This window comes from Urocampus carinirostris, chromosome 19 (assembly GCF_059441175.1).
Source record: "Urocampus carinirostris isolate Australia breed hairy pipefish chromosome 19, RoL_Ucar_1.0, whole genome shotgun sequence".
Lineage (NCBI taxonomy): Eukaryota > Metazoa > Chordata > Actinopteri > Syngnathiformes > Syngnathidae > Urocampus > Urocampus carinirostris.
Genome location: NC_142367.1, coordinates 22,952,103 through 22,977,849, shown reverse-complemented (window position 1 = coordinate 22,977,849; position 25,747 = coordinate 22,952,103). Strand labels below are relative to the sequence as shown.

The window sequence follows — 25,747 nt, the reverse complement described above, 5'->3', positions numbered from 1 at the left end:
TGTTGTTTCATTTAAAAAATATATTTTGAGTTTTTTTATCCATAAATTTGAAGCCTGACATACATCAATATGATCATAATATCGTAGCAGCAAATTCAAAGGAAGAAGTAATGTGTTTTCACACAGCTCACCCAACGAAGCTCTGAGGGAAGAAGGCCAGACTCCCAAACATCTTCCTACAACCGCTGAACTGCTCCACATTGGCGGTGGTTACCATGGCGTCACCGTGGTTGTCCATGACGCCAAGGTTGTCCATACCCAGGCCATAACACACTGCCAATTAAAGCCACAACACAGCGCGGGCAAGACGATTACAACCCCCTTATCTTGAGCGGCGCGTAGCCGAACCTGCCGGCGCCTTCAGAGGAATCCAAACATTTGCCCCGGATGGAAACACGCACCTTTGGGACAGTCGCCCTCGCACTTTTCACATTTCTGCGTCTCGTCCCCTTCGGGGTTGGGGACGATGACTTCCTGGTTGGCTTTGGGGCAGACTAACGTGCAGGCCACATCCATAGCCAGGTAATTGTCTAAGAGCCAAAAAGAAAGGTCATCAATTCAGCAATTAATTCAAAATGACGTCTTGATTTTAACTCATTCAATGCCAGGCGTTTCTCTCCAAATGGGAGGAGCCGGTGCAAGCAAATTTCTTTTTTGATGGCCTACAGAAAATAGTAGTTATATAAGCATAGGACATATCGAGAGAGAGCATCAACCCTCATGTTTTATGGGAAACAATATATATTTCTAGTTTTTACCATTGTTTAGTAAATTATAATTGAACACTGCCACATTTCTTAAAAATACTTGAAAAATAATACTTTTTGTTAACAACTGCATTTCAAGTACAACTTTCACGTCAGTGTTTTTTAATTGTATTTGTGATACCTCCAATATCTAAACAATGCTTTCCATAAACACAAGGACTCGTTGCACGGAAACTAACATTTTATTGCAAGAGTACTGAATTTTCAGCGCCCGATGTTTCCCATGACGTGATCACACAATTTCGGTCACCATGGCGTTCCTGCGGACGTGCATGAAACATCATGCAACTACTTATCCTTATCTTCGCTTTTCTCACCACACGGCTTCACTACGCCCAGTCGCCATAAGGGCCACTTACACACTCTTGATCGCTGGATATAAGAAGCAACCCTAGGAAGTTGGGCTTCCTCAATGTGTGATTTGATCAAAGCTGCTCCTGTGATCTAATAGTGATTTATCACACTGAAATCCTTCCCAGAGGCTTGATACTGATGAGCTGTGGCAAAGCCTTTAGAATAAATAAACAAAACAATAGTACACAAAAAAACATATTTTTTTACATTTGGGCTTCAGAAATCATATGTTATGGCACTGAATGAGTTCATCAACGAATGAATGTCATGTGTGATCTTAAAAGGCTGTGTCTTACAAGGACAAGTTTTGACGCAGGTGGCCCCAAAGTTGAACTTTTTGTCTGGGTTGGGCTTGGTCTGAAAGGTGACCGGGTCGTAGATGGTAGGCGGCGGGCAGTTGTCCTTGCAAACTCCGCTGTCGTTGAAGTGTCGGCACGCCTGCAGGGGGGGAAGACCGCGGCAAACGGTTTTCGACTTGAGTATTGTTTTCCCTCATCATTTATCACATGAATTTCAACTAACTTAAAATGTGACATCTACTTTGAAGATGATTCGATACAAAGTGGAATAAATGGATCTAACGCGCTCATATCTTGAATTAAACTGTCGTTATTGTCATTGATAACCACGCGATGAAACATTGTATGCAATATACTGAAACATTTTCTGTCCCCTTTTCGAAGAATGATACTAGGCTGAACATTTAACACTTGATAGCAAAAAGTCATACCACAAGTATTTTTTTAGAACACATAATGTACAATAAAGAATTATTTTGAAGAAAGATCTTTACACAGATGTGTCTAAAAGGGACAAAGTTAACCCATAACAGTAGCAGTAACATTTTGACTCCAACATCCATCCATTATCTGCACCGCTTATCCTCAGTAGGGTCGCGGGGGTGCTGGAGCCCATCCCAGCTATCTTCGGGCAGTGGGCAGGGGACACCCTAAACTGGTTGCCAGCCAGTCGCAGGGCACACAGAGACACACAACTTAGTCATTCACACTTAGGGACAATCTGGACCTGACATGCATGTTTTTGGAATGTGGGAGGAAACCGGAGTGCCTGGTGGAAACCCACGCAAGCACGGGGAGTACATGCAAACTCCACGCAAGAAGGTTTGATTCCATGACCTCAGAACTGTGCCGCACATGCCCTAACCACTGCGCCGCCGTGCTGCCCTGACTCCCAACATAATATATCAATATATAATATATGTATATAAAAACAACACCAAATTAGCCAAGTGATCTGGTAACGACCAATCCTGGCTGACGTTTATTATGAGATGGTTTCAAGGAAATTTTTGTTATGTGCATATTGCTTAAAATAAATGGTAAATTTCTCATTGAGTGTTAAACAGACAAAAGAGTAGTAGCCTTTGTATCGGCAGCAATACGATACCTGGGATCAGTACCTTTAAAATGAATCCCGTTTGGGGATTTTTTTCTGACAAATTTGTCACAACCCTAGTTATTACTCATCATAAAACATGATTAGGGTGATTAAAAAAACAAAAATGTGAACTAAAAAAGATTTTTGTTTATGATATTATATATATATATATATATATATATATATATATATATATATATATATATGTAAATGCATGTTACTTTTGTTTAAAACTACCTATAAGTCAGGGTTATTACAGCAAAACGTGTATAATTTACGTATGGGCAGGGTTGGGTAGGGTTACTTTAACTGCGATCTTGTTGCATACAATGTTTCACAACGTTGATATGAATGACAATAAAGATCATTTAATGAATTAGGAAAACCTATAACACCTGATTTTAATTGTTATGGAAAAAAAGGTTTCAATTGCTTTTGAGTCTCCTTAAGCAGTGGGTTCGGTTTACTTATTCCTCGCACTTCTGTCAGTGTTTCCATGCTGTCCCCAATTAAAACATGGAAACTTATTAGCAACTGACCTACAAATGTTTGGTGAAAATTGGTTTGGATTGCCCTTTGAGTCTTCTCAGGCAGAGGGTTCAGTTACTTATTCCTCCCCCGTCTGTCATTGTCTGCATGCTATTCTCATTAAAATACGTAAACCTGTCAATGTTTTGGTGGTTCTAGTTAAAGCAGACACTGTTTTCTTTCAAGTGTGTCTGTTTTGACACAGATCAAACGACATTTGATGATGATTTTATAAAATATTGTGAGAAATTCCGTAAAGGTAACACACTTTTTTTAAACTTCTGTGTATTGAAAATGAATTGGGCTTATAATGACACAGAAGATGAAAGAAGAAAAATTGCATTATTGAGACAAATCCAAACATGGGATTTACCAGACAATCGGAATCTTTGGGTCCCGTGCACCCGGCAGCGCACTGCATGTGGCAGCAGTCGTTGGGTAGCGGGCCTTTGCACCTCTGGCAGCCCGACGCGCAGCTAATGCGCGTCACTGTGGACGCACATGGGGAAAACAAATCATGTACAGAGTTGGTGATGAAATGAGTGACCGTGCAAAATCAACCCACATGTCTGGCAATCTCCTGCTGTTTCTCCCCAACAACTGTTCTTGCACGTAGGTGAGCAACTTGGACCTGAGTCGGGTACGCAAAGCCAAATACAGAAAGTAAATAACAATAATCAAACAAGCGCCGAACATTCTTCCTGGACTTCTCACAATTGGATGCCCTGGGCTGCAGTCGGTGGGGCCCGGCATGAATGTTCTGCTCATCCAAGGTGTCCCTCCAGACGATGTTCTGGGGGTCCGGGAAACAAAGCTTGGGGTTCCCCCAAATATAGACCCCGCCCAAAAGGATCTCTGTGGGGAGAATGGGTGTTACAACGACCTCATGGAGCAACTCAAGTGACTCAAAATCAGGGTTTGTACACTTTCTCATTTTTAAGGACTTGCAAAGCCAATTTTCCAATTTCTTAAGTACCATTAGAAGAAGAAATCTGGTGTAAATAATGTATTTTGCAAAGCCACAAAGACAAAGCGTAGCCTCGAGAGAGCAGTGCCAGCCTTATTTGTTTTGAGGAGCATGGATACCATTTCAAGCATTAACAAGCACTTCACCCAAAACTCAAGCACTTTTCAATTCTTGAAAACACAAGAAAATAATAATTCAAGCATTTTCAAGGATTTCAAGCACCCTGCATAATTCATCTGGAGTAAGATGACCTGTTAAGCTCCGAAGACGAAGTGTCCTGAGCCCCTCTTGGACGCCCCGGGTGTTATCCTGCACCACCAGGGCATAGCTGGTGTTATACAGTTGGCTGCCCCGGATAATCCGGAGGTTGTCCAAAGGGATGAGTTCCACGGTGACGTGAGCCACCAGCACATAGCCTTGAACCTCCACAATCCCCTAGACAACAAAATAGGAGGTCCTCAAGGTTGTATTCTAGGCCCATTGTGGTAATGTAAATATTCTGTCAGAGAGAGAATATGTTCAATGTCTAATACGACTTCCGAAAAGAAAGACCTGTAGGAAGGTCAGGTCCGGGTTCCCATGAAGGTGTGTGATCTCCAAGTTGCCGTGGACGACCTGGCAGCCGGTGTAAAGTAGCCTCAAGGTCTCATAGTGGTTTTCCAAGCTGGAGGGCAAGGCCAGCTTCATGTCCGTGCCGAGGCATACTGCAGTAAAAGGTAAAGATTGTGGATGAGTGGAAGAACAATTGAAAGGTGAAAAATATTCGGCCTGGCCGAAACTTGATCGACACTGCTCTGCGCTGTAATTGAAGATGAAAGGGTTTCCGATCCATGGAGTAAAAAAAAAAACAAATTGAGAATTTAATCAATCTTTGATTGATACTAACTTTGCTAAATCGATTGTAATTCACAACAACTTGTATTGCAGCAAATATCAACCTTTTATAAATGATCGTACTCAAGTAGGTATCAGATGCCCTACAGTTGACATTTAACAATCATGAAAAATGAATCAGAAGAAATTTAAGAATTTTTTTATGAAAAGGGGAGAAAATTGTATTTACAATTGGTATTCGTACCTGGTATCTGTATCAATAACTCAAAAAAAGTGGAATTCCTATTTGAAAGTATATATTCAGAAGAACAAAATTAAAGAAGATTCAAAATGGGTTTGTGAATAGGAAAATGATTCAATATTAATTGATTTTTTTTAACCTATTCTCAAAATAATGACAGTCATACTTACATACAGTGTATTATTATTTGACCACCACGTCACTGTATTGTATTGCGCAACTGAAAACGAGTGCTAAAAAGCACAAAGGGGAATATAAATACAGACTGAGGAGATCATTTCTCCCTCATGCCATGAGGCTCTTTAACTCCACCCGGGGGAGTCAAAGCCCTCATTGAACCCCAACCCCACATTTGCATATGACCCTATCTTTATTACAGTGTGTATTTGTTCGTAACACTATTTAAATGCTCTTTTTTAACACGTTATATTGGGTATTTTTGTATTCTATTTCATAACACGAGGATACTGCTGGAAGTATGAATTTCCCTACGGGGATGAATAAACTACAGAGACTCAAAGTGACAAAACAGCATTGTTTTTCCCTTTATGGGATTTTTGTTACCGTAGAAGCAAAATGACGATTATGTCATCTCTCTTTAGGTGAGGCTATTTGCAAATTTCTAGCACTGCGAATATGTTTTTAAAAAAATACATTTTTGTATCATTGTTCATGTATTTTATTTTTATATTTATTTATTGTTTCAGTTATCACCAGTAAGTGTTTAATAATAATCATTGTCCCTTTAAACTTTCATATTAATGCTGGGGCATTTTGCTTTATGATTATGACATTGGTGTATTTTTGGTTAGTATTAAATACTGTGTATATACAGGGTTGGGTAGGGTTACTTTAACTTGATTACTTTCAATTACTTTTGGATTACTCCAATACTAAATATGCTAATAAAAGACAAAAGAAACTAAATATGAATAAAATGACTAAATTTTGTGCAGGCTTGGGGAGTAACGGAATACATGGAACGGCAAAAATGATGTTGGCAAGCTGTTTGGATTGATTTTCATTTTGTTTCTTTCGCATTTTATGTTCGTTTTGCCGGAGATCAAAGCCAGGAGAGAAAGTTTACCACGTGTTATGAGTCATAATTTTATTCATATTTAATTTCTTTTGTCTTGTATTAGCATATTTGGTATTGGAGTAATCCAAAAGTAATTGAAAGTAATCAAGTTAAAGTAACCCTACCCAACCCTGTATATATATATATATATATATATATATTGTAATTTTGGAATAAATGTAGTTGGTTTTTTTACCACTATGAGGAGCTAAATAATACATACTGTGACTTTAAGCACAATTTAAGTTTTTTCTAAAATTGTAATATTTTTTTGGGGGTTGCGTTTAAAATATGTCCCATTTCCTAACTATTTCGTTGACCAATTTATGAGTAAACCGAAAAACATTGATTAGATTAGTCACGACTGCCCGTTTATCTCGTCTGAAAATACAGGGTGTTTCAAAAGTTTTGGGCACATTTTGACATTGATTATCTCGGGAAGTATTAAGGATATATGAACAAATCTGGTCAATTCCAAAAGCTTTTAATCTCAATTTTTACATGGAATGTTCAAAGATCTACAATGTTAGCACCATCGATCACACATCAAGCTGATGGTCAAGTTCTTGCCCAACGTGTCTCAGCATTGCATTGAAAATGGCTGCAACAGCTCCTGTTATTTCGTGCTTTCAGCTCATCCAAGTCTCTTGGAATTGGAGGGACAGAGACCAATCCTGTCACAAATCCCCACAAAAAAGAAATCGCTTGGTGTGAGATCTGGGTGGTCAGGACACAGGATTGTGATCATTCTGCCCGGATTGTCCGATCCATCTGTTTGGCAGTGTTGTGTTCAGAAACATTCTAACCCTGAGGCTCCAGTGTGGTGGTGCCCCATCCTGTTGGAGAACGAAGTCACCATTATCTTTATCACTCAATTTATCCATTGACTACTTCTCTGAAGGAATTTTATACATTTGACTATAAAGGATTTTGTACGATCAAATACAAATTACATTTAATGCAAAAGATATTCACTGGCTAGGCTGTGGGGCAGGTCAATGCAACGTAGTGGAGGATGATGATTACAGAAACAGCGGGAACTGGGACGAAGGGCTGATATGATAATCGGCACTTCCCGACGCAAGAGGGGCCCTGGTGACGCAGAAACGCTCAGGGTCCAGACATCGAGGCGAGGAAGTGGAGCCCACATGAGGATTCTCTGGCATGCCCATGGGAGGAGCCGGCGAGCCATTGTGCGGGGAGAAGATGGCCAATAAGAAGAAAGCTAAAGCTAGTTGCAGACACACATAGCAAATTGGAGAAGGGTGGGATGTCTTTTGATATGTTTGTTGAAATGTATAAATGATCCTGGAAACATCGGGGTGGGAGAGTCGTCTCCGGAGGGCACACTTACATCTGCTGTTGTGAATAAACCCGCCCCCGTGCGGAATTGAAGGCAGTTCGATTATTTTCTTTTATTCTCTCTCAAAAAACAAGCACGCATGATTGTTGGGTAAATGTAAATCGTGTTTGGTTATGGGAGTCAGATAACTTAATCTAAGATTTTGGTAAACATTTCGTACATTTTTATAGTTAGAAAATCAACATCTCTGTCATATCAATGTACGTCTAACCATTGACTCCATTGCTCTTTCAAATGAAGATTGGTCTGTAGACCGCTTCAACATAGCACAAAGCAGTGAAGCTCGAATAACAGATGCTGCAACCATTGACAATGCTGGGATTCAAGAATTTGACTCACGGCTTGAAACTTCTGACCAATGGCGCTCACATTGAACATTCTTGAACATTCCATGTAAAAACTGAGATTACAAGCTTACTGAATCCACCAGATGTGTTTTTATATCCTTGTTATGTTCAGAGATATTCAATGTCACATTCGGAACACCCTGTATTTTCGCCTCAGGCGTAGTGAGTGGAGATTCCCCACAGTGGGTCACTCCATTTGGGGGTCACGTAACGTTACAATCCACAGCTGGGGGCTCACACATGCACACATAGCTGCCATGCTTTAGCAATGGCTCATACCCCACTTCGCCCCTCCTACTCTTCTTGAGGTTATAAATGACTTCCTCTGGCATGTCTCCAGCAACCCCTCTATAGTTCACACGATTTTCCAGTTGGAACCCCCCCTAGCCACCTCCCCCCGCTTGTTCTATCGCCGAACAAGTTTTTTTCGACAGCGGAGTCGTAAGTTCCAATCTGCCACTCTCTTTCCAGCAAATGTCTGCCAAAAATACACGGCCGGCCGACACGGCTCGTGTCGGATGTCAATTCTGACGGCTGGCTGCTTGAGCGCTGACATCACGGTGAATTGTTTCACCCGGCAGATGTCACTTTTATGGTATAAATGGCTAACAGAGAAAATTATATTTCTCAAACAGAAGATCATAAACCCCTATCGGGCTTTCTGCATTCTGATTGACTAAACAGTCAGCTTTTCTGCCTGTGTTTGCCTGTGCGTCAATAACATTGCAGTCGTAAGTTGTACACGTGCGGGAAATTGCTTGACGGACGTACATTATGGGGCGGCATTGGCTCAGGAGGTAAAGCGCTCGTCTTGGGATCAAAAGGTCACAGGTTTGATTCCCGTCTCCTCTGAGTTATATGTCCAAGAGTCCTTGGGCAAGACACTGAATCCCTGATGCCCCCCAATAAGCAGGTAGTTGCCTTGCATGGCTGACACTGATATCGGTTAGTTAGTGTGTAAAAGGGAAAAATGTGAAGCACATTGTAAACGCGTTGTGGGAGGTCTTCATTGACTTGAAAAGCGCTATAGAAATGTAGACCATTATGTTCGTGCAAATCTTTCTCAATTTCAAGTTTCTCTAAAAGCCATTATGTCAGCGACAAAAGCACCAAAAGGCAAAGGAAGATGCTTTCTATCGCTCTCAAAGTTGGACTTTCGTCACGCTAAAAGAAGTTAAAAGCATTTTACGCCACTTTTTAATGTCCGCAAAATGGCGACAAATTTTAATCCCAAGTAAAAAAATGGTGCCCGGATATCATTTTCACCTCTTTTTGGAATCAATAGCAGCAAAACTATTTTTGAAATGATAATTTGACAGTACAGATGTTATTAGTAAAAAAAAAAAAACTAAAAAGTACAATGTAGGGCAGCACGGCGGCGCAGTGGTTAGTGCGTGTGAGGCACAGTTCTGAGGTCGTGAGATCGAACCTCCTGTGTGGAGTTTGCATGTTCTCCCCGTGCTTGCTTGGGTTTCCTCCGGGCGCTCCGGTTTCCTCCCACATTCCCCAAAAAATGCATGTCAGGTTAATTGGCCGGTCCAAATTGTCCCTAGATGTGAATGAGCGAGTGAATTGTCTGTCAAAGTGTGCCCTGCGACTGGCTGGCAAGCAGTTCAGGGTGTCCCCTGCCCACTGCCCGAAAATAGCTGGGATGGGCTCCAGCACCCCTGCGACCCTACTGAGGATAAGTGGTGCAGATAATGGATGGATGGACGGAAGTACAATGTATGTGTTGTATGTTTTATTCACGCTAACGTTTTTTACGCCATATTTTTGTTTTCCAATAGCATCCACAAGGTGGCGACAAAATATCATCTGAAGTAAAAAAGGGGGTGTCCTGAAATAATCCCCATGCCTTTTCGAAATTAGTAGTGCAATACAGCAGTAAGATTATTTCCAGATTATGAATCGTCAGTGCAGAAGTTTTTTTGATTTTTTTTTTTTAATGTTTACTGTTCAGAGATACCATAACCGCAAGGGTCATCAGGGCACCACTTCCTGTGGTGTGTCTTGGGCATGTACAGCCTGGCCATGCCCAATTCTCTCCAGGCTGGTACAGTACCTTTATTTGTTAAACACATGCTTGCATCTGCAAATAGGGTTTTGTTATTTGGTTTTAACATATAATGTAGTATTTAATGAATAAAATGCGTATTTTGACGATGGCAGGTCATTTTTGGTACGCAAGCCACGTGAAAATGAGGGATGACTATAACTTTATTGAGTTACAAAATCTCTCGTGGAAGCTTCAAAGTGAACCTTAAGTGAGATCTTCTATTGGCATGCTAGCAAGCAGCTGCTAACGTGAGCGCACAACAGGCAACTCGAAAAGCCAAGTTACCCGTCTCTAAGCGCTACGTTGTATATATTTTTGCCTATTTATCCTGACAGTCTTTTATCTTATTTTTCTCTTGAAAGTCTTGATGTTTTTACCTCGGAGTGCCATGTCTAATCTCATTTGCGTACGTTTTACGACGTTGTCATCGAGGGCAATAATGACAGTTCAAATGAATCCTTTGTTGCAGCCGCATTTATAACACAAAAAGAAAATCTAGAAAAAAGCCGTGGCGCTCTGCAAAAGTGCATTTCTGTTTAAAGGGTTCGTCTTTTCCGGAGAATAAATCGCATTTTTGGGTTAATGTATATCATAAAATCCAACATCAAAAACATACATGTCATCTTAGAAGGCAATTTAAAATAGGAAAGAGCTAAGGGCAACCTCAGTGGAACTGTTTAAATCTAGGCTTAAAACACACCTTCTATTCTCCAGCTTATGAAATATTTGTTGACAATATCTGTGTATTGTTTGTTATGGCTAATCTGTTGCAGCCTGGTCATCCTGGAAGGGGGATTACCTCATGTACAGTCCCTTTTCAAGGTTTCTTCATTCTCCTCATGTTGAGGTTTTTGAGTTTTTCCTTGCCCTCATGTAGGTTTTAGATCAGGGGATGGTGTCATAATAGTCTGTGGTTTGCAATAGTATGTGCAGCCCTTTGAGACTACTTGTGATTAAGGGCCAAAAAAATTAACAGGACTTGACTTGAGGTTTTTAAGTTTTTCCTTGCCCTCGTGTAGGTTTTAGATCAGGGGATGGTGTCATAATAGTCTCTCATTTGCAATAGTCTGTGCAGCCCTTTGAGACACCTTGTGATCACGGGCATCACAAATAAACATGACTTGACTACGGGCTGAATAAGTTCGTACGGTGTACGAGCATAAATAACATGCATATCGACACTCAAAATCACTAAATCCCCCGAAATGTTCATCCTCGGTGTCACAGTAAAAGATGCGCGGCTTACTCTTTCCGCATCTACGCCATCTCCGCTACAAGTGAAGCGTCTTGTTTTGGGGAGGGATATGGATCACTCCTCGGTGTATAAAAATACACATAGAACACTTAGGGCTTTGTTGGAGGGCGACACAATTGGTACCCCGTTTATTGAACACACGATAAACTCAGAACTCTCGCACGCAAACTCTTGCGACACCGGGCGCCCAGCTGAAGTCCTTATGACACACCTCAGTACACAAGCTTTACAAACATTCTGCTTTTCGGCTGCATATTTCACTACAGCTTGTAATCTATGGTATCCTATATTATCTCCGGTACCATTTCGTCCGATCTTCAGTTGCTTTGATAAATTACCGAAAAATAGGCGTGACAATGCCATACAAACTAATCCATGCTTCCATTTATCGCGAGGGAATAAATGCAATGGCAAAGCGTAGCCACTAGAGAGCAATAGCTGCTTCATTTGTTTTGAGAAACATGGCAACAATTTCAAGCATTTACAAGCATTTTTTAACCCTTGAAACCTCATTAAAATACAAGTAGTTGCAAGGATTTCAAGCACCCGTACAAACCCTGGCTTTAGTTGTCACTAATTGTTAGCGTGCTGTGTGCAACGTGCCCATGCAAATTCCTTCTTTGTAAATACTGAGGAATATAATCACCTTCCAATGACACAATTTACCACCTAGTACACTGGAAATTGAGGTCGAGGCCGCACCTTTAGCATTGCGGCCTGCCAGTCCCTGTAGCAGCAACACCGACGCATGATTATGGGTGCGTTTGACGACGTCTTTTTGTTTATCCGTGTTTGCTAGCATGTGACAAACAAGACTTTGGCGGCCAGGTGGAAAACTCTGCGACGTGAAACACGGGGAAAAGTCAACAGAGATCAGCTTGCTGGATATTGAGCTTAGCGGAGCGGATCCACAAACAGAACAGGACTTTCTTTTCGAATTTCGAAGACACGAGCGTCCTGTCCTGACTGCTTAACCCATTCAAAGCCAGACATTTCTCTCAGATGGGAGGAGCCAGCCAATTTTTGCCGTTTAAGAAGGCCTAGAGAAACTTTAGTTGTGTAGTTATAAAAGCATGGGACATATCAATGGAAAACATCAACCCTCATCGTTCTAGATTTTACCACTGTTTAGTAAAAAAAACAGTTGAACATTGCCAGGGTTCATAAAAATAATCGTTTCCAAGGAACTTGTTGTAAAATGATGCATTTCAAGCAGAATTTCAATTTGGGGCTTTTTTTAGTGATATCTTTAATATCTAAACAATGCTTTCCATTAACACAAAGGCGTGTTTCTTGCAAAAAAATTATATTGCAAGAACACTAAATTCAAGCATTAACGATGCATGCATGAACTTTGCGAGAACTCTTCAGTGCCAAATTTTTGCACCAAAGAGATCACATTCATTTTGCTCACCATGGCAATCACAGGAGTGCACAAAACGTCATCCCTCTCTGCCCCAACGAAGGGACTTTGTCAATCTTTTTCGAAAGAATAAGGCTTTAAGCATTACCCGTCTGTACCTATCTCTTTGCTTTTCTCGCCACACTACTTTGGTAAGCCTACACACTTTCCTTCACTGGATACAGGAAGTAAGACAAGGAAGTGGGGGCTTCTTTAACGTGTGGACAAAGATCTGATCAAAGCCACGCCTACCATCCATGTTGATTTTTCATACTGAAATCAGCCCCAGAAGCTTGTTACTTACTAATGAGCTGTGCCAAAGCGTTGAAATAGTTTTTTTTAATTAATACATTTTTTAAAAGAACATATTTGACCCTCAGAGACCATGCTTCTAAATGAATGCACTGAATGAGTTAACGTCCGAGAACACGTCTATCCAAATTTCAGAGTCGCTGCAGTGCGAGTAAGAAAAAAAAAAACAAGGGAGGGGGAGATGAGAAGTATTGCTCAACAGACAAGCTGAACAGGATCCAAACAAGATTAACGCTACATTCGTGTAGTGTGGAGATTAGCATCGGAAAACACGGCGACGCGTTCGCTGCCGCCCGAGTGTGCCGGAGCAGCTGCAGTCCGTTTTAAAATGGACTGATTGTACCAAAGGCTGAGACAAAGTCACGATTGATGAAGATGGTTGGGAGTTCGATCAAATGGTTCATCGAGAGGCATACAAAACACTGTAGTGATGTGTAACAGTTTAATGAAGCTAGCTTGTTAAAAGTACTCCATAGATTATCAGCAGTGCCTGTACAGATAATGAAGAGCCTAAAGGCTGTGATAAGTTTTGGGGTTTTAACATTTCTAGGAAAATTAGATATATATGTATCGTAATGTCTCTCTAATGGGTATATTTTGAAATGCATCATATCTTGAATCCCAAGAGTTGAAGCTTTCCAATGATATGTGGCATGACATTTTTAAGAGACTGATGACATCGTACAAACACCTATTTGTTACCGTATTTTCCGCACTTTAAGGCGCACCTAAAAGCCTTTATTTTTTTTCAAAAGCTGACCATGCGCCTTATAATACAGTGCGCCTTATATATGGATCAATATTAAGTCGCAAAGTCTTGCAACTAAGGCAAGCAGCCGCCGACTAGATTTTCCCCCGAAGGCGAAGTCGTCCGCGGTGTATGCTGGGATTTATATACCGGCGTTTCATTTCCTAACCAATGTGTCAATCATCATTTGAATCAGTCACTATTGGCTAAAGTTATTTGGAGGTAAAGGGGGCGGATCCTTTTTATCATTTACAGGCTCGCATAGGCTAAAGGGGCGAAACAAAGCCCGCAATTGGCCGAAAAAGATGAATGTGAATCGCACGTCGGGTTGCACTACGGCATAGAGAAAACATTTTTTACTATTCTGTATTTGTAAATATTTTACTCTCCTGGATTTACTACACTCACGGTTGTAAGGAGACCATGGTTACGTATCATTATTGAACGTGATGGCTGCAAGAGAACTTAGGTGAGCTATGCGGCTTTATATTTTCCCGGTATCTTGTTTTAGAACGATCTTAACGTTTCTGTGATGAGTCTATTTTTAAACTAAATTCAATTCAAAGTGTTTCTATGCACATTAAAGAACCCCGTTTCCCTGCACAATAAAATTCTTACTTTGCTGTCCACACAGTTGCCAGCAAAAAATAAAATGGAAACTAAGAAATGTTTGGCATTTCTTGAATCCCAAGACTTTAACCTTCCGAATGATATTTGGAAGGATGCATTTGAGTGATTGGTGACATCGTACAGACACTGTTTCCGTACATGTCTGAGACACGTATTTGCTTCTTTGCAAGCTTTGGGAATGTTAAAGGGGGAATAAGTTTGACTGAACTATCTGACTGTTTTGTCGACGTTCCCATTGTAGCGCCTTATAATCCGGAGCGCCTTATGCACGGAAAATATAGGACCAAAAACAATTTTTTGGGGGTGCGCCCTATAGCCCGGTGCGCCTTATAGTGCGGAAAATACGGTAATTTGTTTATCATTTTTGCCCATTATTCATGAGAGCATCCACACCTTGCTCTCCCCCTCTTTGGGTATTGACACCGCCACAAAGTCAGGTTGAGGACGCCCTAGCAACGCGTAATCAAAAGGTGACAAAAGTTGGTTTCTATTTAGCCAACTGCAGGAAAAGATATCCAATTGCTTCAACTACACCATAATGAGATTCTCTTTGTTTTGTGTTTAGTTGACGCTAATCAACGCATCCAAAAATTCCCTTCTAACATCACGGGGTGGCCCCCTCCTCAGCTGCAAAGTGAATTAGATCAACACCAGGGTCTAGACCAGTGAGTCACAGCTGGCCGGCTAATCCCGATACTGTGTTCGGTTTCAACTTGAATAATCCACTCGACCGCGTGCTTGGCGGTCTCGGTTACACCGAAGTCCGCCTCGGACAACGTCAGATTATCCTTGCGTAATCTGGGGAGATCCAGCAAGACAGCTGGAAACTCCGCAGTGTATCATTTTGTGAGGCTGAATTTTTTTTACTTTGCATTCATCTGAATTGTGTGTTGTCACCGTTAATAACAGCCCGATTGTCAGCACTCAAGCCCGGCAGATGCTTAATATTGACGCCAAGTTACAAAAGTGAACCTACCTGTTCCCGTCAACAATGCGGGCTTATTTACAGTGCTTAGCTTAAGTATTGGCCCCCTGATATCTTTTTGTCATTTTGCTACATTTCTGGTTTTAATTCTAAAACCTAAAAACAGGAGTGTGGTAAGACACAATCATGAAGTGAAACCAAATTATTTCAACATTTTATATTATATTTACAACGAAAAACTGAAAAGGAGGCGTTATGAAAATATTGTCCCACCGTTCTCTCCGCTCACCCGACTCCATAAGATTTATGATTACTTCTGAATGATCGCGACCTAAATGACTAACAATGACAAACAGAGTGCATTAAGTCTCAGTTTAAATGCACCTCCTCTGTGATAGGCTCAGAGGTCTGTGAAAGCAGACACTGGAGAACAGACCTAAGACCTTATAAAGACCTAAGAACTCACCAGACAGGCCCCAGATAAAGATATTGAAAAAGTTCAAAGCTGGAATGGGATACAAGAATATTTCTCAACAAAATGTAGAGATCATAAACCCACTGCAAACCTACCAAGACATGGCCGTACTTCTAAACTTTTGTCCCAACAAGGACAAAATGAATCAAATAAACAACCAACAGGCCCATGATCACATAGGATGATCTACAGGCATACACAACTGAGTTGGGAGAATCCGTGCATTAGTCATACTTGTATAAAAAAATATAAATTACACTTTATGGAAGCGTGGCAAGAAAAAGCCCTTTATGCAAAGAATACCATAAGGACCGTTCGGCATTGGCAAGAAGCCACATAGGAGACACAAATAACAAATGGGACAGGGTGCTTTAGCCAGGTGAGCTTTTTGGGATGAATGCAAATTGTTGTTTGTTGTAAGAGTCACACTGCACATCTGAAAACACCATACCAACTGTCAAACATGGTGGTGGCAGCATCATGCTTTGGGGTTGCTTGTCTTCACCAGGGACTGTGAAGATGGTTTAAGTCTTTGGGAAAATGGAGGCCAATACAGGGCAATTATGGCATAACATCTGTCTGAAATACTTTTGAAGGGACTGTATCATTTAGTGAGGCTGAATTTGTGAACCTCGCATTCATCTGAATTGTGTGTTGTCAACATTAATAACAGTCCAATTGTCAGCACTCAAGCTGGACTGATACTCAATATCGATTGACGCAAGGAACATAAGTGCACCAACCTGTTCCCGTCAACAATGAGGGCTTATTTCCTTGCGGCACACGGCTGTGTCAATGTACAAAGTGTCCCATATTGATTTCTGGTTACATGGTTTATTTTATACTACGTGTTCGTGGGTGACTCAGTTCTGTTGACCCCATTTTAAAATTGTGCTTTCAGCCATATTGATATTTTACTGAGAGACTTTAAAATTAAAATAGAAAAGGTTGCTACCACTGGCAGCGAGACGTATCATTAGGTATACCTGTACTTCTCATGTTGGAATAATTATTATTTTTCTATATTTTACAATATTTTTTTGCCTCACAGACATTAAGGACAAAACATTCTTACAAAGGTACATTGTGTAATATTTGACCACTAGATGGCACTGTATTGTCTAATGCGAAAGAAAACCAGGGCCAAATGAAAACATCATAGCAGCAAGATGCCAGACAAAAATGGCGTCGACTGCCAGGTATGGATTCGCTATGTACAAGAAATATAAACCTATGAATATTTATAAAAATTAACATTGGTATGGACAGCACGGCGGCGCAGTGGTTAGCGCATGTGCGGCACAGTTCATGTCTTGGGAACCTCCTGCGTGGGTTCAAATCCAGCTCCAGACTTCCTGTGCGGAGTTTGTATGTTCTCCCCGTGCTTGCGTGGGTTTCCCCCGGGCACTCCGGTTTCCTCTCACATTCCAAAGACATGCATTTCAGGTGAATTGGCCGGTCCAAATTGTCCCTAGGTGTGAATGAGCGAGTGAGTTGTCTGTCCCCGTGTGCCCTGCGATTGGCTGGCAACCAGTTCAGGGTGTCCCCTGCTCACTGCCCGATGATTGCTGGGATGGGCTCCAGCACCCCCGCGACCCTACTGAGGATAAGCGGTGTAGCTAATGAGATGAAAACATTGGTATGATAGTTCCAAGTATTTTCACTTATCTTTATAAGTCAATGTTCTAGTTTTTTACTAAATTGAGGGTTTTTTGGTACCACTAGGAGACTTTAACTATTACATACAGTCCCTTTTAAAGAATATATTACAATCTATGTTTTTAACAGAATAACATAATGCCTACTTTTTAACTGGAGTTTTTTCCTAGCACACAGTGAATTGTGAGTAAAGTCAATTAAAAACTTTTAATGGGTAAGAACATTAAATCAGAGGATATGAGACCCAGAGAGGGATGGGCAACACGAGGCTGTACTTGCCCAAGACACAAACAGGAAATGGTGCCCCTACGATGCTCATGGTTTGGGATCCAACCAACCAACCATAAGTACTGTATATGGAAACAAAATATATCAAATATTTTTTTTATCTATTTAAAAACCAGCTTGTAGTTCCTGCTATGCATTTACTATCGAGCAAGATACCTCAATACTTTTCTTTATAACTGATTCCAGCAGTTGCCGATGTTGGATCAATCTAATGATTGACTTTTAAACAAAATAATTTAAATCAGAGACATTCTTTCATGCTTCTTCTTTCAGTCTCTGTTACTCAATCGTAGCCTGTTGGGCAAAGAGCCACTCACTGAGCAAACTTATGGAGTATCGGGTGTGCTGAGGGTCTCTTTCCCTACAGGGAGTTTTTCCGTGTCTCTATCTGCGGCACAGTGCTTGCTCATGCAAGGTAATATGCAACGATTTAAATCCTCAAAACAGTAAAAAAAAGTATCCACCATTTACCCTATCACACAACTTCAACCTATTTGCAAAGCATCACGAATAATAGTGAGCACATTATCCGTCAATGAGGTGTCTTTTTGGAGTGCAATGCATGAACCTTTAAAATTGGATGTGGTTTGTTTACTCTTCCACTGTAACACAAGACTCTAGATAGGCAATATTTACAAGTCAAGTTTATTTGTGACACCCTTAATCACGAGGAGTCTCAAAGGGCTGTACAGACCACAGACTAAGTTCTTCATGTAGAAATTTAATACTGGGAAAAGCTATCTTCATTTTTTTGCATGGACCATAATAAATGTCCATACAGTGGAACCTCGGTTTTCAAACGCCTCTCAGTTCGAACAAATCGGTTCTCGACCAAAAAGTTCGAGAAATTCTTGCTTCGCTTTTCGTTCAAAAAAATCGGAGTTCGAACGCCGGTACGCTAGGGGCGATGCTGAGCGGCGTACGGGTGTAGATTGCCCCCACCCCTCGTAAAGAACTGCTGTCCCGTGGCTGCACACTTCTTTTTGCTTTCATTTTGAATATCGGTGAACGGAGTGTTTTAACCCCTAATTATGCCTCGGAAGAAGGGCGGTGCAAGCAACAAAGTTGCTACAGGTGAAAAAAAGAAGAGTAGTGTGTACAACTATTGCATTTAAGAAAGAAATAATAGCAAAATATGAAGAAGATGTGCAAGTTTCCCTTCTTTCGAGGGAATAGAGCATGGCTTCTGCAGACCACCACAAAGGTAAGAAATCCTATTCATAAATCTTTTCTTTATCCTTTAACCGCTCACCACTTGTCGTTTAAAAAAATCAGGTCGTTTACACGTCATTTAGCACCGGAATAACGTGTAAACGACCTGATTTTTTTATTTTTACACGTTCATGTTAACGTAATCTTTCGTATGGAAGATTACGCGAACGTACGATTAGCCTGGGTTAGCTTCATGTTTACGTTCATGGTAAGCCTTCAAGGATTTGGAACGGATTAAAATGATTTTAGATTACTTTTAATGGCAAAACGATTTTCGGTGATCGACCAAATCGGTTTTCGAACAGGGTTCTGGAACGGCTTATGGTCGAGAACCGAGGTTCCACTGTAGTTGAAAAGTAATCCTAACACTTTTCCCTGTTTAAGTGTAGCAGTTGAAATTTGATTGTTTTGAGTTTTTTCGAATTCTCACAAAATCTGTGTTTTTGTTGCATTACTGTTTAAACTCTGGTACCACATTCATTTGTGAAGCCATGGGCGTGTGCGACTGTCTTTTTTGTTTGCCACTTTATGCGCAGTCCCTTCAAGGTTTCTTTATTTTCCTCATGTTGAGGTTTTTGAGTTTTTCCTTGCCCTCATGTTGGTTCCAGATCAGGGGATGGTGTAATAATAGTCTGAAAAATTGTCTGTGTAATAACCTGTGAAGCCCTTTGAGACTCTTTGTGATTAAGGGCTATACAAATAAAAATGGCTTGACTTGACTTAAATGACTTTATTTGTTGGGAATGTATTACAACTTAATCCATTCCGTCTTTGTATTTATTGTGAATGTAATCGAATGGTAATGCACATCGTATATAAATCACTTTTGACAACTGTTATGCACTCTACCATAAAGCTTATTATGCTGAGATAAGCTATATGGTAGAGTGCATAACAGTTTTAATACGAGCGATTTGAGTAGAAAAGAGCAAAATTAACACGTTACCTGCTCAAAAGTGATTTATATATGGTGTGCATTACCGTTGGATTACATTCACAACAAATACAAGACGGAATGGTTTAAGTTGTATCACATTCCCAACAAATGCAAGACGAAGTGGTTTTGGTTATATGTTCGCCATTACATTCCTGAAAAGTGATATAAAAGTGAGATAAAACGAGGTAAAAGTGGTTATAGTAGCCAGGGGACGCAAATCCCTGCAGGGACGCATTTCTCGGCACAACACCGGTCCAAAATGTCCCTAGGTATGAATGAGCGAGCGAGTCGTCTGTCCCCGTGTGCACTGCGATTGGCTGGCAACCAGTTGAGGGTGTCCCCTGCCCATTGCCCGATGATTGCTGGGATGGGCTCCAGCACCTCTGCGACCCTACTGAGAATAAGCGGTGCAGCTAATGAGATGAGGATTTCAAGCAACCGTGCAAACCCTGCACTTTGCAGAAATGTACTTAACCAAGACTGGGAATCTCACTGACAGACCCAAAAACTTTTGAATTTAGTAGTTGAGCTCCACAGTATCGAGTTGCACCAATAGGACAGAAACTTAACCAGTTCGACGGCTGCACGCATGCAAGGATTCTTTCTCCTCACTGAACTCACTGCAGCCCGCAGCGAATGACTCTCCAATCGGACAATTGTTCTCCTGTTTTGGAAGCCCTGCTGAATAATTGACATGGCAATGATCCTCGATTGCACAAAGCACGTCTTGTTGTTGTTGTTGTTTACATGCAAGGCTAACTAGCTAGCTAGCTAGCTGACAGACTGACTGACTGACTGCGCAAGCCACAAGTAGCAAAGCAGGTTCTCATATTTGTGACTTGACCCATTTGTTCCTTCTCTCTTCTTTTCCGTGTATATTAAACGCGATACGAAATATTTATTTCACTTTTTATTTCGTATAAAAATATGTCGGAGGTGTGGAAGAGGGGGGGGGGTCAACAGGTGTGATTCACCTCTCATTAGCGAGCTTCTGTAATCACTTCGAACACTTCCAAAAGTCCCTTTTTAAACTGGTTTCACCGTTTAAAATGTTTTTTAATTCGGTTTAAATAGGAATACGGATCAAGCGGCGAGTGAAAGTTCGGTTTTTCGACGAGCGAAAGTCACCCACCTTCCCTGGCCGACCCTCGGAGCAGCACGGCCCCGAGCAACAGCAAACTTCTCACCGCCTCCATCTGCGGACTCCCCCGTAGGGGAAGGAAGTTAGTCCATGTTTGTTCACGGAGTCCTCGGAGCTGTTTGGCTAGGCAAATATGAAATATCTTTGTGATATTTGATCGCCCCGAAAACAATCTCGGACTTCCTCTGTGGGACTTCGTGCCTGTCAGCCGTAGAAGCGTGTCTGCGCGCGCACGCCGAGCCAGGCGCGCTCCCGTGGAGGCCTGAGAGGGGCGTGGCCCCATTGCCTGATTCAAACTTTTTGTGACGTCACTTAACCCGCTGCTGGATGAACTCATAACGATTACGAACCTGTCAACTTGTACGTTTTTGCCGTACAAAATACGTTTATTATGCATTTCGAGACGTGTACGACGTACAAGAAAATCCGTAAGGAAAAACGCAAATTTGTCAATGATGGGTACCATCCGGTAAACACCGACGATCACGAAACAGCAAATCAATCAAGTCAAACTAGTTCGCCGTGGTAGCCTCTATCTCGGTATCGTTTATTTTGTTGCAAACGAAGCCAGCGGTTTGATGCTAGTGTGTGCATGCGTCTGCCGCCTGGGGATTTCCCGTCATGCATCATTCCGGAAAAAAATATATGGGGTGTATGATTATATTGTATTTTGTACGGGAAAATAGACAGTTTGTACGGGCATGGAGCCGTGGAGGTTGACAGGTAGCCTCTATCTCGATATCGTTTTTTTTTCCTTGCAAACGAAGCGAGTGGTTTGATGCTACTGTCCGCATGCGTCTGCCGCCTCGGATTTCATGTGCTAGTTTGTGTAGTGAAAAGAAGTCCGTCTCTTTTTAGCGAACCGGCTTTTTCGGCTCAACTCATTAAAGAGAGCCGGCTCTCAAACGGCTCACTTGCTTTGATGCATTATATTATGAATTATAATGTTGTATAAAGACGTTAAGAAAAAAAGGAAATATAAAAGGAGAAAGTGAAAAAAGACAGGTTTGTGGGTATCCCTTTAATCAGTATATTACCAAAAATAATTTAATGCAGAAAATGAATTCATAATCTGAATAAGAAAATGTATTATTCTACTTAATTCTATTTGCATGTATTTTTTCCTTCTACAGTGAACGTCCAAACTACTTAATTTTTTCACTTTTTTCAAAATAAACCTCATTCATGTTGAGAAACTCAGTATCTCACAACAAAATGTTAATTAACAATATATATGATATAACAAAACACATGTACAATATAACATGTTAAACTACAGAAATAAACACGTTTGAAAAAAAAATATGGTGTCAGATTAATTTGTATTTTGTAAGGGAAAATCCAACATTTTTTAAGGGCATGGAGCCCTGGAGCTTGACAGGTATGATATAGAATAGAATAGAATAGAATGGTTGTTATTCTCATGGTTAACAATGTGGTGAATATTGTTTACAATGAGATTAGACGTGGCACTCTGGGATAAACATTTGATACAAGAATATATAAATATATTTGTGAATTGTGAACATTTTTTGAGCGGCAGTAATATGTAGCTGATATTTTCAGTTACAGGAAGTTCTACACATAACAATCTACCACTGGGAAACGCTACCTTCATTTTTTGCATGGCCCATAATAAATGTCCTTAATTAATGGGTAATCCTTGCACGAATACACATTTAGTAGTGCTCTGTTTAGCTGTATGCACCTGTATTCTTGGGCACGACCTGTAGGGGGCGTTGCTGCTTCATAGGATAATGCCATACAAACTAAAATTAGCTGCTTTTAGTCACGAGAGAAGAAGAAATACTATGGCAAATCGAAGCCACCAGAGATCATTTTTAAGTCAAGTCAAGTCACGTTTATTTGTGACTCCCTTAATCGCAAAATGTCTCAAAGGGCTGCACAGGTTACAATGAGACCATCCCCTGATCTGAAACCAACATGCGGGCAAGGAAAAACTCAAAACCTCAACATGAGGAAAATAAGAAAACCTTGAGAACGGGCCTCACAAGTGGTAATCCTCATTGCAGGATGACCACGGTGCAATAGATTTCATTGAGTAACAGTACACAAAACATCTATCTATCTATCTATCTATCTATCTATCTATCTGTCCGTCCGTCCGTCCACCTGCCGCCCGTCCGTCCGTCCGTCCGTCCGTCCGTCCGTCCGTCCGTCCGTCCGTCCGTCCGTCCGTCCGTCCGTCCGTCCGTCCGTCCGTCCACCTACCTACCTACCTACCTACCTACCTACCTACCTACCTACCTACCAACCTATCTATCTATCTATCTATCTATCTATCTATCTATCTATCTATCTGCCTGCCTGCCCGCCCGCCCGCCCGCCCGCCCGCCCGTCCGTCCGTCCGTCCGTCCGTCCGTCCGTCCGTCCGTCCGTCCGTCCGTCCACCTACCTACCTACCTACCTACCTACCTACCTACCTACCTACCTACCTATCTATCTATCTATCTATCTATCTACCTTGGTCATATCCCTCAAGAGGGATAAAACCTAACATAACAAAACATAGTAAATATTAACAGGGTTGGGTAGGGTTACTTTAACTGGATTACTTTCAATGACTTTTGGATGACTCCAACACCAAATATGCTTAAAAAGACAAAAGAAACTAAATAGGAATAAGATAACTAAATTTTGTGCAGGCTTGGGGAGTAACGGAATACATGGAACGGCAAAAAGGATGTTGGCAAGCTGTTTGGATTTATTTTCATTTTGTTTCTGTCGCATCTTATGTCAGTTTTGCCGGAGATCAAAGAGATCAAAGCCAGTAGAGAAAGCTTACCACGTGTTGTGAGTCATCATTTGATTCATATTTAGTTTCTTTTGTCTTTTATTAGCATATTTGGTATTGGAGTAATCCAAAAGTAATTGAAAGTAAACAAGTTAAAGTAACCCTACCCAACCCTGAATATTAATAAAAGAACAACAGGTAATATGTTAAAATTTGTTCAAAAAGTCTGTGCCAGAAATGACACAGCTTCCCATCTCTGCTGACTAATATAGTGGCAATTCTTGCTAACACACATAATATGAATAGACACCCCAGATGGGATTCAAACCCACAATCCCAGGATTAGGAGGCCAGTGCCCTCACACAGGGCTCACACAGTTAGCTCCGTGGAGAAACATTGCAACAATTTCAAGCATTAACAGGCATCATGAGAATTGACGCATTGTCAAGGATTTCAAGCATCCATACAAACCCTACCCATGGCGGGCGCAGTCTCGTTTTAACAACATTCATTGTGCTTGTGCCAAATGAACTCCCCGCTTCCTGCTGATGTTAAAGAGGCACCGAGTCACAGAGACAAATTATTCACCAGCCCCTCTTTCCTTTCACTTTTTCTCATGCCCTTCACTCCGCTGCTGCAGAGAAGAGAAAGAATAAAGTCCATTCATCCTTCTTTGCCCCCCAAATGTCTCCACCCACAAGAGCCTGGGTCAGAGTCCAAAGCTTTATAAACATATAGTTCAAGCGAAGTCATTTCCTGTACACAAAATAGAATAGAAGAATAGAATAAACCTTTATTGTCATCGTTACAAAATGGGTTAACATATTGTGACGACGAAATTGGGCATAGCACTCCAGGTTCACACATTCGCAGTTTGGTAAAAAAGCCAAGAAGATAAAGGAACAGAGAAGATAAGGTTATAAAACAAGGAGTTGTATAAAAGTGTATAATACTGTTTTGCATATTTAATCCTCACAAAGGTGTCGGATTAGCAAACTCATTCTTATATCACGGAGACAACCTGAGGAAATACAAAATGGAGTTTTGCAATGTTGATTCCATTTATTAAGGCAGGGGTCAGGAACTTTTTTGACCCAAAGAGCCATTAAAGAAACCAAACATTCTGTCGGGGGCTGGACTAGTAGATTAAAGGGAAAGAAAAAGAGAGATAAAGAAATAAGAGAAAGAGGGAGGGAAAAGAAGAGAGGGCGGGACAAAGAAAGAAAAAGAGAGAGAGAGAGGGAGAGAGCGTGAGAAACATAAGATAAAAAGTCGTGAGAGAGGGGGAAAAGAAAGGGAGAGGAAGAAAAAAATCCAAAGAGAAATAGAAAGACAGAAGGAGAGAAAAGAGAAAAGAAAGTGCGAAGGGTAGGAAGAGAGAAAGAGAAAAGAGAGAAAAGGAAAAAAAGGAAGTTAGAGCAAAAGAGGTTAAAAGACACAGAGAGAGAAAGAGACAAAGAGCAACAAAGGAAGAGAAAAAGAGAGACACAGAGAGTGAAGGAGACAGAGGGAGAGAGACAGAGAGAGAGAGAGAAAGAGAGAGAGAGAGAGAGAGAGACAGAGAGACACAGAGAGAGAAATACAAGTACAAATACAGGCACCTTTCTTTGGCAACATCAAGTTGACATATTTCAACCTGCAGCTTGTTTTTCTCTTGCGCTTCTCTGAGTGTTGTCTCGCGGGCCGGATTCAATCCCTTAGCGGGCCTGATCTGGCCCGCGGGCTGCCTGTTTGACACCTATGCTCCAGACAAAAGCTCATTCTTCAGCACATTTTATTTCACGGTGTCATTTGATGATTTCATCAAATGTATGAAATGATAATCATGCCAAATCCTGTGTCCCAAATCAATGTAAATATGCCATTTACAATTTGTCTTCCACCTTTACTTAAGAGTGTTGAGGCCATTTTTTTCCATGAAATTTTTCCTTATAAAGGTTTCAAAACAATGTGCATGCAAAGTTCTTTTGTAAAAATGTCACAAATGACTGCAAACGATAAGCGTATCGTCATATTCACTTTGGGTGTAGACTGCACTGAGCGAGAGAGAGAGAGAGAGAGAGAGAGAGAGAGA

At 41.1% G+C, this 25,747-nt stretch overlaps 1 protein-coding gene across 1 annotated transcript in view; it reads right to left on the bottom strand.

Moving 5' to 3' along the window:
- erbb2 (erb-b2 receptor tyrosine kinase 2) overlaps positions 1–21,166 on the bottom strand; it is a 45,432-nt gene extending 24,266 nt beyond the window's left edge. The window contains exons 1-9 of the mRNA XM_088322937.1: positions 20,909–21,166; positions 4,567–4,718; positions 4,266–4,449; positions 3,762–3,902; positions 3,613–3,678; positions 3,421–3,536; positions 1,418–1,559; positions 402–530; positions 132–273 (exon numbers count right to left, since the gene is read on the bottom strand). Coding sequence (XP_088179063.1) covers positions 132–273; positions 402–530; positions 1,418–1,559; positions 3,421–3,536; positions 3,613–3,678; positions 3,762–3,902; positions 4,266–4,449; positions 4,567–4,718; positions 20,909–20,972 — 1,136 coding nt within the window. The 5' untranslated portion in view covers positions 20,973–21,166. The remainder of the gene's footprint in view (positions 1–131; positions 274–401; positions 531–1,417; positions 1,560–3,420; positions 3,537–3,612; positions 3,679–3,761; positions 3,903–4,265; positions 4,450–4,566; positions 4,719–20,908) is intronic.
- Between the last annotated feature and the right edge of the window lie 4,581 nt (positions 21,167–25,747).